The following is a 13,790-nucleotide window of genomic DNA, read 5'->3' on the forward strand; positions in this document are numbered from 1 at the left end:
TACAATCCGCATGTACAATCCGCATGCACAATCCGCACGCACAATCCGCATGTACAATCCGCACGCACAATCCGCATGCACAATCCGCATGTACAATCCCCATGTACAATCCGCATGTACAATCCGCACGCACAATCCGCACGCACAATCCGCATGTACAATCCGCATGCAAAATCCGCATGTACAATCCGCATGCACAATCCGCACGTACAATCCGCACGTACAATCCGCATGTACAATCCGCACGCACAATCCGCACGTACAATCCGCATGTACAATCCGCACGCACAATCCGCACGCACAATCCGCACGCACAATCCGCACGCACAATCCGCACGCACAATCCGCATGTACAATCCGCACGCACAATCCGCACGCACAATCCGCACGTACAATCCGCATGTACAATCCGCACGCACAATCCGCACGCACAATCCGCACGCACAATCCGCATGCACAATCCGCATGCACAATCCGCATGTACAATCCGCATGTACAATCCGCATGTACAATCCGCACGCACAATCCGCATGTACAATCCGCATGTACAATCTGCATGCGTTTTTCCTGCCAGGGAGAAGCGGAAAAAATCTGCAGCATTTCTGCATCGTGGGCACTTAGCCTTATACTGTTGGGGATTTTAGCTCTAGAGCTGCATTTACAATTCTGCTGGCTTCAGAGTATAATGCAGACGGTGATTCGGGATCACGTGCTGTATTCGGAGCTTCGCTCTCCCGGGAGGTGATTTTCTTCCAGCTTTCTTCCTCCTTACATTTGGGACGTGTTCACATTCAGTGATGATGGTGTTGGCTGTGATTAGCAGGACGAGCGCCTCCACCTGTTCCTGCCGCGCTGCAGTGTTGCACCTCCGCCTGTGCGTTATTGTGGGGCGCAATGATCATCAGACGGGCCGGTTGTGGCCAATGCTCTGCGGCATTAACCCATTGTGGACCCCTTGTGAGGAGTACAGCAGACCTGAGTGCAGCTCTGCAGCTCCCGTGTATACAGGATCATGTAACAATAGACCAACAACAGATCCTGTTTCCATGACTACAGCTCGGAATATAGTAAGCGCAGATTATCTTAACCCTTTATGGAAACCTAAAGTAACTGCTGCATGTCAGCCCCTGCTGCAGATTATTACCAGGTCCCGGGCCGGAGGTGTGAGCACCTGCAGCAGACTGCACTCTGTGGGAATACAGCCTGCACTCTGCGGGAATACAACCTGCACTCTGCGGGAATACAACCCGCACTCTGCGGGAATACAACCCGCACTCTGCGGGAATACAGCCTGCACTCTGCGGGAATACAGCCTGCACTCTGCGGGAATACAGCCTGCACTCTGCGGGAATACAACCTGCACTCTGCGGGAATACAACCCGCACTCTGCGGGAATACAACCCGCACTCTGCGGGAATACAGCCTGCACTCTGCGGGAATACAACCCGCACTCTGCGGGAATACAACCCGCACTCTGCGGGAATACAACCCGCACTCTGCGGGAATACAGCCTGCACTCTGCGGGAATACAACCTGCACTCTGCGGGAATACAGCCTGCACTCTGCGGGAATACAACCTGCACTCTGCGGGAATACAACCCGCACTCTGCGGGAATACAACCCGCACTCTGCGGGAATACAACCTGCACTCTGCGGGAATACAACCCGCACTCTGCGGGAATACAACCCGCACTCTGCGGGAATACAACCCGCACTCTGCGGGAATACAGCCTGCACTCTGCGGGAATACAACCTGCACTCTGCGGGAATACAGCCTGCACTCTGCGGGAATACAGCCTGCACTCTGCGGGAATACAGCCTGCACTCTGCGGGAATACAGCCTGCACTCTGCGGGAATACAGCCTGCACTCTGCGGGAATACAGCCTGCTCTCTGCGGGAATACAGCCTGCACTCTGCGGGAATACAGCCTGCTCTCTGCGGGAATACAGCCTGCACTCTGCGGGAATACAACCTGCACTCTGCGGGAATACAACCTGCACTCTGCGGGAATACAACCCGCACTCTGCGGGAATACAGCCTGCTCTCTGCGGGAATACAGCCTGCACTCTGCGTGAATACAACCTGCACTCTGCGGGAATACAGCCTGCACTCTGCGGGAATACAGCCTGCACTCTGCGGGAATACAACCTGCACTCTGCGGGAATACAACCTGCACTCTGCGGGAATACAGCCTGCACTCTGCGGGAATACAACCCGCACTCTGCAGGAATACAACCCGCACTCTGCGGGAATACAACCTGCACTCTGCGGGAATACAACCTGCACTCTGCAGAATGAGCCAGAAGACGCCAGCGAGCATGGAGGATCGTCCATGAATGTGCACAGCATACAGGAGCCATTATACCTCCCTGTGGACCGAGCGGCTCCCTCTATGCTCCTTCACAAAGTGTCATCACCCCCGTGAGCCTCAGTGTCTCACCATCACCTCCAACCACGTGCTGTTAATGAATAGAATTGTTTAATGGGGATATTCATGGCCTGGGGGTGGGTTGTACCATAAATGTCCTACTGCTGGGGCCCCGGCGCTCACTGATGAGCAGAAGCGGAGTCTCTGTGGCTCCCCATCTTCCCTGTGGCTCCCTATCCTCCCTGCGGCTCCTCATCCTCCCTGCGTCTCCTCCTCCTCCCTGCGGCTCCCTATCCTCCCTGCGGATCCCCATCCTCCCTGTAGCTCCTCATCCTCCCTGCGTGCTCCATATCCGTCCTGTGGCTCTTCATCCTCCCTGCGGGTCCCCGTCCTCCATGCATGCTCTATATCCTCCCTGTGGTTCTTCGTCCTCCCTGTAGCTCCTCGTCCTCCCTGCAGATCCCCATCCTCCCTGCGGCTCCTCATCCTACCTGCGTGCTCCATATCCTCCCTGTGGCTCCTCGTCCTCCTTGCGGATCACCATCCTCCCTGCGGCTCCCCGTCCTCCCTGCATGCTCCATATTCTCCCTGCGGCAACTTGTCCTCCCTGCATGCTCCATATCCTCCCTGTGGCTCCTCGACCTCCCTGCGAGCCGCACGTCCTCCCTGCGGCTCCCCATCCTCCTTGCGGATCATCATCCTCCCTGTGTTCTCCGCATCCTCCCTGTGTTCTCCACATCTTCCCTGCGGCTCATGGTCCTCCCTGCGGCTTATCGTCCTCCCTGTGGCTTATCGTCCTCCCTGAATTGCTCCTCGTCCTCCCTGCGGCTCCCCATCTCCCCTGCGTGCTACACGTCCTCCCTGCGGCTCCCCATCCTTCTTGTGGCTCATCGTCCTCCCTGTGTGCTCCATATCCTCCCTGCAGCTCATCGTTCTCCCTGTGGCTCACCATCCTCTCCGTTCTCCACGTGCTCCCTGCAGCTCATCATCCTCCCTGCGTGCTCCTCGCCCTCCCTACGGCTCCATGCCCTTCCTGCGTGCTCCAAGTCCTCCCTGCGCCTCCCCGTCTTCCCTGCATTCTGCACGTCCTCCCTGCATGCTTCTCATCCTCCATGTGTGCTTGACATACTCGCTGTGTACTCCCCATCCTCCCTGTGGCCCCCCGTACTCCCTGCATGCTCCTTGTCCTCCATGCATGCTTGACGTCCTCCCTGCGTACTCCCCGTCCTCCCTGTGAGCTGCACATCCTCCCTGCGGCTCCCCATCCTCCTTGCGGCTCATCGTCCTCCCTGTGTGCTCCATGCCTTCCCTGCGTGCTCCTCATCCTCCCTGTGGCTCCATGTCCTGCCTGCAACTCCAGGTCTTCCCTGCGTGCTCCTCATCCTCCCTGCGCCTCCCCGTCTTCCTTGCATGCTGCATGTCCTCCCTGTGGCTCACCGTCCCCCTGAGTGCTCCCTGTGGCCCCCTGTCCTCCCTGCGTGCTCCATGTGGGTCCCTGTGACTCCCCGTCCTCCCTGCATGCATGACGTCCTCCCTGCTTACTCCCCATCCTCCCTGCGGCTCTCAGTCCTCCTTGCGTGCTCCCTGTTGCTTTCCGTCCTCCTTGTGTGCTACCTATGGCTCTCCGTCCTCCCTGTGGCTCCCCGTCCTCCCTGCGTGCTCCCTATCCTCCCTGCGTGCTCCCCATGGCTCCCGTCCTCCCTGCGTGCTCCCCGTCCTCCATGTGTGCTTGACGACGTCCTCCCTGCGTACTCCCCATTCTCCCTGCAGCTCCCCGTCCCCACTTTGGCTCCCCGTCCTCCCTGCGTGCTCCCCGTCCTCCATGTGTGCTTGACGTCCTCCCTGCGTACTCCCCATCCTCCCTGCAGCTCCCCGTCCTCCCTGCGTGCTCCCCGTCCTCCATGTGTGCTTGACGTCCTCCCTGCAGCTCCCCGTCCCCCCTTTGGCTCCCCGTCCTCCCTGCATGCTCCCCATCCTCCATGTGTGCTTGACGTCCCCCCTTTGGCTGCCCGTCCTCCCTGCATGCTCCCCGTCCTCCATGTGTGCTTGACGTCCTCCCTGCGTACTCCCCATCCTCCCTGCAGCTCCCCGTCCCCCCTTTGGCTCCCCGTCCTCCCTGCGTACTCCCCATCCTCCCTGCAGCTCCCCGTCCCCCCTTTGGCTTCCCGTCCTCCCTGCGTGCTCCCCATCCTCCATGTGTGCTTGACGTCCTCCCTGCGTACTCCCCATTTTCCCTGCAGCTCCCCGTCCCCCCTTTGGCTCCCCTTCCTCCCTGCGTGCTCCCCGTCCTCCATGTGTGCTTGACGTCCTCCCTGCGTACTCCCCATTCTCCCTGCAGCTCCCCGTCCCCCCTTTGGCTCCCCGTCCTCCATGTGTGCTTGACGTCCTCCCTGCGTACTCCCCATTCTCCCTGCAGCTCCCCGTCCCCCCTTTGGCTCCCCGTCCTCCATGTGTGCTTGACGTCCTCCCTGCATACTCCCCATTCTCCCTGCAGCTCCCCTTCCCCCCTTTGGCTCCCCGTCCTCTCTGCGTGCTCCCCGTCCTCCATGTGTGCTTAACGTCCTCCCCATTCTCCTGCAGCTCCCCGTCCCCCCTTTGGCTCCCCATCCTCCCTGCAGCTCCCTGTCCCCCTTTTGGCTCCCCATCCTCCCTGCGTGCTCCCCATCCTCCATGTGTGCTTGACGTCCTCCCTGCGTACTCCCCATCCTCCCTGCAGCTCCCCGTCCCCCCTTTGGCTCCCCGTCCTCCCTGCGTACTCCCCATCCTCCCTGCAGCTCCCCGTCCCCCATTTGGCTTCCCGTCCTCCCTGCGTGCTCCCCATCCTCCATGTGTGCTTGACGTCCTCCCTGTGTACTCCCCATTCTCCCTGCAGCTCCCCGTCCCCCCTTTGGCTCCCCGTCCTCCATGTGTGCTTGACGTCCTCCCTGCATACTCCCCATTCTCCCTGCAGCTCCCCTTCCCCCCTTTGGCTCCCCGTCCTCTCTGCGTGCTCCCCGTCCTCCATGTGTGCTTAACGTCCTCCCCATTCTCCTGCAGCTCCCCGTCCCCCCTTTGGCTCCCCGTCCTCCCTGCGTACTCCCCATCCTCCCTGCAGCTCCCTGTCCCCCTTTTGGCTCCCCGTCCTCCCTGCGTGCTCCCCATCCTCCATGTGTGCTTGAAGTCCTCCCTGCGTACTCCCCATTCTCCCTGCAGCTCCCCGTCCCCCCTTTGGCTCCCCGTCCTCCCTGCGTGCTTGACGTCCTCCCTGCGTACTCCCCATTCTCGCTGCAGCTCCCCGTCCCCCCTTTGGCTCCCCGTCCTCACTGCGTGCTCCCCGTCCTCCATGTTTGCTTGACGTCCTCCCTGCGTACTCCCCATCCTCCCTGCAGCTCCCCATCCCCCCTTTGGCTCCCCGTCTTCCCTGCATGCTCCCCATCCTCCATGTGTGCTTGACGTCCTCCCTGCAGCTCCCCGTCCCCCCTTTGGCTGCCCGTCCTCCCTGCATGCTCCCCGTCCTCCATGTGTGCTTGACGTCCGCCCTGCGTACTCCCCATCCTCCCTGCAGCTCCCTGTCCCCCCTTTGGCTCCCCGTCCTCCCTGCGTACTCCCAATCCTCCCTGCAGCTCCCCATCCCCCCTTTGGCTCCCCGTCCTCCCTGCGTGCTCCCTGTCCTCCATGTGTGCTTGATGTCCTCCCTGCGTACTCCCTATTCTCCCTGCAGCTCCCCGTCCCCCCTTTGGCTCCCCGTCCTCCCTGCGTGCTCCCCGTCCTCCATGTGTGCTTAACGTCCTCCGCATCCTCCCTGCAGCTCCCCGTCCCCCCTTTGGCTCCCCGTCCTCCATGTTTGCTTGATGTCCTCCCTGCGTACTCCCCATCCTCCCTGCATCTCCCCGTCCCCCCTTTGGCTCCCTGCGTGCTCCCCGTCCTCCCTGCGTACTCCCCATCCTCCCTGGAGCTCCCCGTCCTCCCTGCGTGCTCTCCGTCCTCCCTGCGTACTCCCCATTCTCCCTGCAGCTCCCCGTCCCCGTTTTGGCTCCCCGTCCTCCATGTGTGCTTGACGTCCTCCCTGCATACTCCCCATTCTCCCTGCAGCTCCCCGTCCCCCCTTTGGCTCCCCGTCCTCCCTGCGTGCTTCCCGTCCTCCCTGCGTACTCCCCATTCTCCCTGCAGCTCCCCGTCCCCGTTTTGGCTCCCCGTCCTCCCTGCGTGCTCCCCGTCCTCCATGTGTGCTTGACGTCCTCCCTGCGTACTCTCCATTCTCCCTGCAGCTCCCCGTCCCCCCTTTGGCTCCCCGTCCTCCCTGCGTGCTTCCCGTCCTCCATGTGTGCTTGACGTCCTCCCTGCGTACTCCCCATTCTCCCTGCAGCTCCCCGTCCTACCTGCGTGCTCCCCGTCCCCCCTTTGGCTCCCCGTCCTCCCTGCATGCTCCCCATCCTCCATGTGGGCTCCCCATCCTCCCTGCGTGCTCCCCGTCCTCCATGCGTGCTTGACATCCTCCCTGCAGCTCCCCGTCCTCCATGTGTGCTTGACGTCCTCCCTGCGTACTCCCCATCCTCCCTGCAGCTCCTCGTCCCCCCCTTTGGCTCCCCGTTCTCCCTGCGTGCTCCCCGTCCTCCCTGCAGCTCCCCGTCCCCCCTTTGGCTCCCCGTCCTCCATGTGTGCTTGACGTCCCCCTTGCGTTCCCCCTTTGGCTCCCCGTCCTCCATGTGTGTTTGACGTCCTCCCTGCGTCCCCGCTTTGGCTCCCTGTCCTCCATGTGTGCTTGACGTCCTCCCTGCGTACTGCCCATCCTCCCTGCAGCTCCCCGTCCCCCCTTTGGCTCAGCACTCGGTTTTCTCCAGCCATTTACGGCAGCCTCATGTACAATGAATGCAGCGGTGTACAAACACCCGTCCTCAGCATAACCCCTCTCCCCCTTCCTTTGGATAATAACTTTTTTGGGGGGGGAATAGCTCTTTTTGAACGTAAATGGGAATGTTTCCACTTGATGACATGAAGCAGAGATCTTGAAATGCTAAGGGAGTAAAATATAAAGTTTATTAGAAAGTTGCAGAACTTCTCGCCACGATTGAGGTTTATTCGCAGCAGACAGGATGAGTTCCTGATCTGACAGCCGCTCTGAGGACTCGTCGTCTCCAGGACTTGCAGGGACACGGGCCTGAGAGCTTCTTATCAGAGTCGGGAGAAATATGTCAAATACAAGAAAGATCAGCCATTGTGAAATGACAGGAGTGGGATGTCACCTGACGGTGCGAGCGGCACACGTCTGCTATCAGTCAGGAGCTGCTAACGCTCAGATCTGTGCCTGCCGCTCATTGACGGGAGACATTACAAGCCTTCCATGTGAAGAGGTGCGGTGACAGCAGATCCGCAGCGCGCGGTGACAGCAGATCTGCAGCGCGCGATGAACCCGCTCCGCCATCTCGCCTTGTTGTCTCCTGCCTCCTAGAAGTGTCAGACATCGGCATGAAATGCTCCGGTGACAGCAGGCGAGCGGGAGTAGATGTGTGCGACACCAGTAAGAATCAGGAAACTTCTCACGGAGGCTGTCAGGGCTGCACGTCGCCGCTGCACCAACAAGGCGGCAATGAAGGCTTTATTTGCTAAAAAGGAGAAGAGATCCCGGAGGGCCGACTGCAGACGCACGACCTGTGTCCATGTGCTGTAGAAAAGACGCGCTATTAAAATTTGCAGCGTTTTTTTTTTTTTTTTTTTCTCCCTTTTTCAACCCTCCCCCGGCCCTGCACATCACAACTACAACCAACTAGATTGTTCTTTAAAAGCAGATTTACTCCGCAGATTTCTGACCAATTAGACTGAGCCGGATGACGGAAGCAGCCGTCATCGGGTCATTTACACCCTCCATTATCCGTTAGCGATTGTCCTACAAGAAGACCCTTTAAGCCTCTATAATGGAGTCATCTTTCAGATGCTGCACACTGTGATTGGCCGACGTCACGCACGTCAGACCAGTCTCATGGCAGATGAGACAGATTTCCATCAGAGCAATTTGGCCATTGGCGCAACCAATTTAGATTGACATTGGTCAAATATCTGTCCAGGTAAAAGCTGCCTAACAGTGAATCTCATAGGCGATCTGCTGCTGGAACAGAAAGCCCTGGTTCATGAAAATGTCATTGATCTGCCGCTCGGCCTCTTCCTCTAGCGTCTGCGTTTCTTGGTCTTGCAGATCGTCGGTCAGCTCCGTCAGACCGGTGAAGCTGCTCATCCCTTCGGGGTCCTTGTAGGTCGGGAAATGAGCCTTGGTTCTGTCTATGACGAACATCTCGTGTCCACGTTCATCCCTGTACTCTTCCAGTTGGGCGAATGTGGTTGGCCCGTCGGAATAGTCATTGACATACAGAATGTTCTCCTCTTTTTTAGACTTTTTTCTCTTGTGGTGCTTTCTGTAGATCATGACGATCAGAAGCATGGCGGTCAGGGCCAGCAAGGAGATGCCAATGGCAATGGCGGTCTGAGTGGCCATGCTAAGCGTAGTAAACTCCATGCTCTCCATGTCATATAGAGGCTCTTGGCTGATATCCACTGACGTGTATGAGCGAGACTGCTGGTTGGACAGGTTGACGGTCAAGTGAAACAAGACCTTCGCTGTTCCCCCAGGATTGGAGGCCACGCATTCATATTTCCCAGCATGAGACATGGTGATATTATTCAGTAAGAGCATCCCGCTTCCCGTATCGGAGTCAAACTGCTCTCCCACGCTCCTCTCACTCAACTCGAAGAGCCTGCTGCTGGTGGACCTTAAATGACTTTTGGGTGGACTTGTGCGAGCGTGGGCAACTTTCCTCCAAGTAACCAGTGGCTGAGGATATCCCGTAGCTCGACAGGACACCCGTAGTTCATCTCCTAGACGAGCTGTAATCTCCATGGGGTCTACAAGGACCACTGGGGGGATACAGATGAGGCTGTTTCCGGAGATGTCCAGCAGACTCTGGTGGGACAATCTTGGAGGCTCAGAGCAGATGAGTTTCTTGTCGAAAGAGGTTAGAAGACGTTTGCCTTCTTCTCTCATCCAGGCCCGGAGCCAATGAAGGGCACAGTCACATCTCCAAGGGTTTTCTGAAAACAGAGAACAGTATTGTTAATTCATATGGGGGGGTAGAATCTCCTAATAAATACGTGTCTATCGGTGGACCAGGGCCTTGGAGGATTTAACGTGAAATATGAGGCTACACTTGCCACCTGACGAATAGATCGATTGCTATGAAGTATTAATAATGGGGACCTTCGACTTTCTAATTGAAAATTTTAGCAAAGATCAATTGTTTTTTTTCTTTGCATTTGATCTGACAGTTCGGGACACTGTTACACTGGGGTCTGCAGAAAAGGGGCTTGATGAATTCAGTGGTGGAGGATGGTACAAGTGACGGACTCGTATTGGCTTACTGATGGCCGGTCCGTAGGATGAGACGCAGCCCTACACCAGCAGATGCTGCCCCAAGACGGCAGCATGTAGCCCCAAGACGGCAGCATGTAGCCCCAAGACGGCAGCATGTAGCCCCAAGACGGCAGCATGTAGCCCCAAGACGGCAGCATGTAGCCCCAAGACGGCAGCATGTAGCCCCAAGAAGGCAGCATGGAGCCCCAAGACGGCAGCATGTAGCCCCAAGACGGCAGCATGTAGCCCCAAGACGGCAGCATGTAGCCCCAAGACGGCAGCATGTAGCATGGACCATCGCAGCGGATCACATTGGTCCCAGTACCTGTCAGCCGCAGCACCTGGAGGCTGATCAGAGGCCGCAGAGCTGCGCGGCTTATGGTGCGCAGATTGTTTTTGCTGAGGTCGAGCAGAGCGAGCGAGGACAATCCCGAGAAGGCCTGTTCCTGGAGGATCTCGATGTCATTCTCCTGTAAATGCAGCTCCTGCAGTCTCTGTAAAACGTAAAAATAATAGAACATTTTCATGGGATATACAGTCTACAATAGGCATGGTAAAAAATGTCCTATCTGCAAAACGTACTACCATGGGCCAAGGTGTCCTCTGTATACACCCGGAGCCGTTAACCCACGCTGCATTCATTACACCTTGGCACATGGTAGTACGTTTTGCAGATAGGACATTGCTCATAGTCTACAGAGACCGTGGTGAGATTCAGTACTGCACCTGCAGGTCAGAGAAGGTGTACGCCAGCAGCCGGGTGATCTGGTTTCCCGCCAGGTACAGGACCCTCAGGTGCTCCAGCCCTTTGAAGATGCTGCTGTTGATGAGATGGATACGATTCCCGTTGAGAGCGAGTTCCACCAGATGCTGCTGAGCTTTGAAGGCTTCGGCTTCCAGGCCGGAGATGGTATTATTCTGGATATACAAATACTGGAGGCCCGATAAAGGAGACAGGTCGTGCTGCTGAATCTGAGAGATTGCATTGTCCTGCAGGAACACGGTCTGAGGATAGAAAAGAAAGAAGTGGAAGGAGGCTTCTCATCAATACCGCCAACCCTGCAGATCTGAGCCCTGCGCGTAGCATCACCCCGGACCCTACCGTCACCTGGAGCACAGGAAATAATGGATGCCGTGTATCCTTCTCTGCACATTACTAATGGATCAGATATTATTCAGATTCATCCTCAGTCCGAGATACAAAAGAGTAGAAGATCCGGTCAGCGACCTCCATGCAGCCTCCAACAACCCTCCCCAACCATACTGGCCAACATCTGCTCTACCATGCAGCCGGATCATCACAACAGATACCTGGCAAGCTCCATGGTCCTCAGAGTCCAGATGATGGATAAGGACCCTCCATCTGTGCTGACTCCGTCCCCCCCGATGCTCCTTCACCTTCCTGTTGTACAGTCAGAGCAGAACATGCCGCCGGTGCCGTAAGAATGACTTACACTACACGCCTTACATTACCGGAGAGCGTCCTTCCAGCGGACCCTCTGTGCTACGCCTTACATTACCGGAGAGCGTCCTTCCAGCGGACCCTCCGTGCTACGCCTCACATTACCGGAGAGCGTCCTTCCAGCGGACCCTCTGTGCTACGCCTCACATTACCGGAGAGCGTCCTTCCAGTGGACCCTCTGTGCTACGCCTCACATTACCGGAGAGCGTCCTTCCAGCGGACCCTCTGTGCTACGCCTCACATTACCGGAGAGCGTCCTTCCAGCGGACCCTCCGTGCTACGCCTCACATTACCGGAGAGCGTCCTTCCAGCGGACCCTCCGTGCTACGCCTCACATTACCGGAGAGCGTCCTTCCAGCGGACCCTCCGTGCTACGCCTCACATTACCGGAGAGCGTCCTTCCAGCGGACCCTCCGTGCTACGCCTCACATTACCGGAGAGCGTCCTTCCAGCGGACCCTCCGCGCTACGCCTCACATTACCGGAGAGCGTCCTTCCAGCGGACCCTCCGCGCTACGCCTCACATTACCGGAGAGCGTCCTTCCAGCGGACCCTCCGCGCTACGCCTCACATTACCGGAGAGCGTCCTTCCAGCGGACCCTCCGTGCTACGCCTCACATTACCGGAGAGCGTCCTTCCAGCGGACCCTCCGTGCTACGCCTCACATTACCGGAGAGCGTCCTTCCAGCGGACCCTCCGTGCTACGCCTCACATTACCGGAGAGCGTCCTTCCAGCGGACCCTCCGTGCTACGCCTCACATTACCGGAGAGCGTCCTTCCAGCGGACCCTCCGTGCTACGCCTCACATTACCGGAGTGCGTCCTTCCAGCGGACCCTCCGTGCTACGCCTCACATTACCTGAGAGCGTCCTTCCAGCAGACCCTCCGTGCTACGCCTCACATTACCGGAGAGCGTCCTTCCAGCGGACCCTCCGTGCTACGCCTCACACTACCAGAGAGCGTCCTTCCAGCGGACCCTCTGTGCTACGCCTCACATTACCGGAGAGCGTCCTTCCAGCGGACCCTCTGTGCTACGCCTCACATTACCGGAGAGCGTCCTTCCAGCGGACCCTCTGTGCTACGCCTCACATTACCGGAGAGCGTCCTTCCAGCGGACCCTCTGTGCTACGCCTCACATTACCGGAGAGCGTCCTCCCAGCGGACCCTCTGTGCTACACCTCACATTACTGGAGAGCGTCCTTCCAGCGGACCCTCTGTGCTACGCCTCACATTACCGGAGAGCGTCCTTCCAGCGGACCCTCTGTGCTACGCCTCACATTACCGGAGAGCGTCCTTCCAGCGGACCCTCTGTGCTACGCCTCACATTACCGGAGAGCGTCCTTCCAGCGGACCCTCCGTGCTACGCCTCACATTACCGGAGAGCGTCCTTCCAGCGGACCCTCCGTGCTACGCCTCACATTACCGGAGAGCGTCCTTCCAGCGGACCCTCAGTGCTACGCCTCACATTACCGGAGAGCGTCCTTCCAGCGGACCCTCCGTGCTACGCCTCACATTACCGGAGAGCGTCCTTCCAGCGGACCCTCTGTGCTACGCCTCACATTACCGGAGCGCGTCCATCCAGCGGACCCTCTGTGCTACGCCTCACATTACCGGAGCGCGTCCATCCAGCGGACCCTCTGTGCTACGCCTTACATTACCGGAGAGCGTCCTTCCAGCGGACCCTCTGTGCTACGCCTCACATTACCGGAGAGCGTCCTTCCAGCGGACCCTCTGTGCTACGCCTCACATTACCGGAGAGCGTCCATCCAGCGGACCCTCTGTGCTACGCCTCACATTACCGGAGAGCGTCCTTCCAGCGGACCCTCTGTGCTACGCCTCACATTACCGGAGAGCGTCCTTCCAGCGGACCCTCTGTGCTACGCCTCACATTACCGGAGAGCGTCCTTCCAGCGGACCCTCTGTGCTACGCCTCACATTACCGGAGCGCGTCCATCCAGCGGACCCTCTGTGCTACGCCTCACATTACCGGAGAGCGTCCATCCAGCGGACCCTCTGTGCTACGCCTCACATTACCGGAGAGCGTCCTTCCAGCGGACCCTCTGTGCTACGCCTCACATTACCGGAGCGCATCCATCCAGCGGACCCTCTGTGCTACGCCTCACATTACCGGAGAGCGTCCTTCCAGCGGACCCTCTGTGCTACGCCTCACATTACCGAAGCGCGTCCTTCCAGCGGACCCTCTGTGCTACGCCTCACATTACCGGAGAGCGTCCTTCCAGCGGACCCTCTGTGCTACGCCTCACATTACCGGAGAGCGTCCTTCCAGCGGACCCTCTGTGCTACGCCTCACATTACCGGAGCGCGTCCATCCAGCGGACCCTCTGTGCTACGCCTCACATTACCGAAGCGCGTCCTTCCAGCGGACCCTCTGTGCTACGCCTCACATTACCGGAGAGCGTCCTTCCAGCGGACCCTCCGCGCTATGAGCGCACATCACTCCATAGATTATGAAGACCAATTAGAGGTTTTCCTCACATAATGATGGAAGTGAGCGCAGAGCTCAGCCTGGTTTCCACAGTACCTTGAAAAAGTCTTCATACCCCGTGAACGTTTCCACATTAC

The 13,790-nt window shown here is 58.4% G+C and overlaps 1 protein-coding gene across 2 annotated transcripts in view; it reads right to left on the reverse strand.

The window, feature by feature from the left end:
* Positions 1–7,371: 7,371 nt before the first annotated feature.
* Positions 7,372–13,790, reverse strand: part of LOC141266097 (leucine-rich repeat-containing protein 24-like) — a 241,208-nt gene continuing 234,789 nt past the window's right edge. For both annotated transcript variants that reach the window (XM_073680007.1, XM_073680008.1), the window contains 3 exons: positions 10,474–10,752; positions 10,073–10,241; positions 7,372–9,428 (listed from right to left, as the gene is read on the reverse strand). In XM_073680007.1, the coding sequence (XP_073536108.1) occupies positions 8,422–9,428; positions 10,073–10,241; positions 10,474–10,752 (1,455 nt within the window). In that variant the 3' untranslated portion in view covers positions 7,372–8,421. The remainder of the gene's footprint in view (positions 9,429–10,072; positions 10,242–10,473; positions 10,753–13,790) is intronic.

Source organism: Phyllobates terribilis, unplaced genomic scaffold (genome assembly GCF_046119375.1).
Source record: "Phyllobates terribilis strain yellow unplaced genomic scaffold, ASM4611937v1 Scaffold_4__5_contigs__length_816908805, whole genome shotgun sequence".
Taxonomy (NCBI): domain Eukaryota; kingdom Metazoa; phylum Chordata; class Amphibia; order Anura; family Dendrobatidae; genus Phyllobates; species Phyllobates terribilis.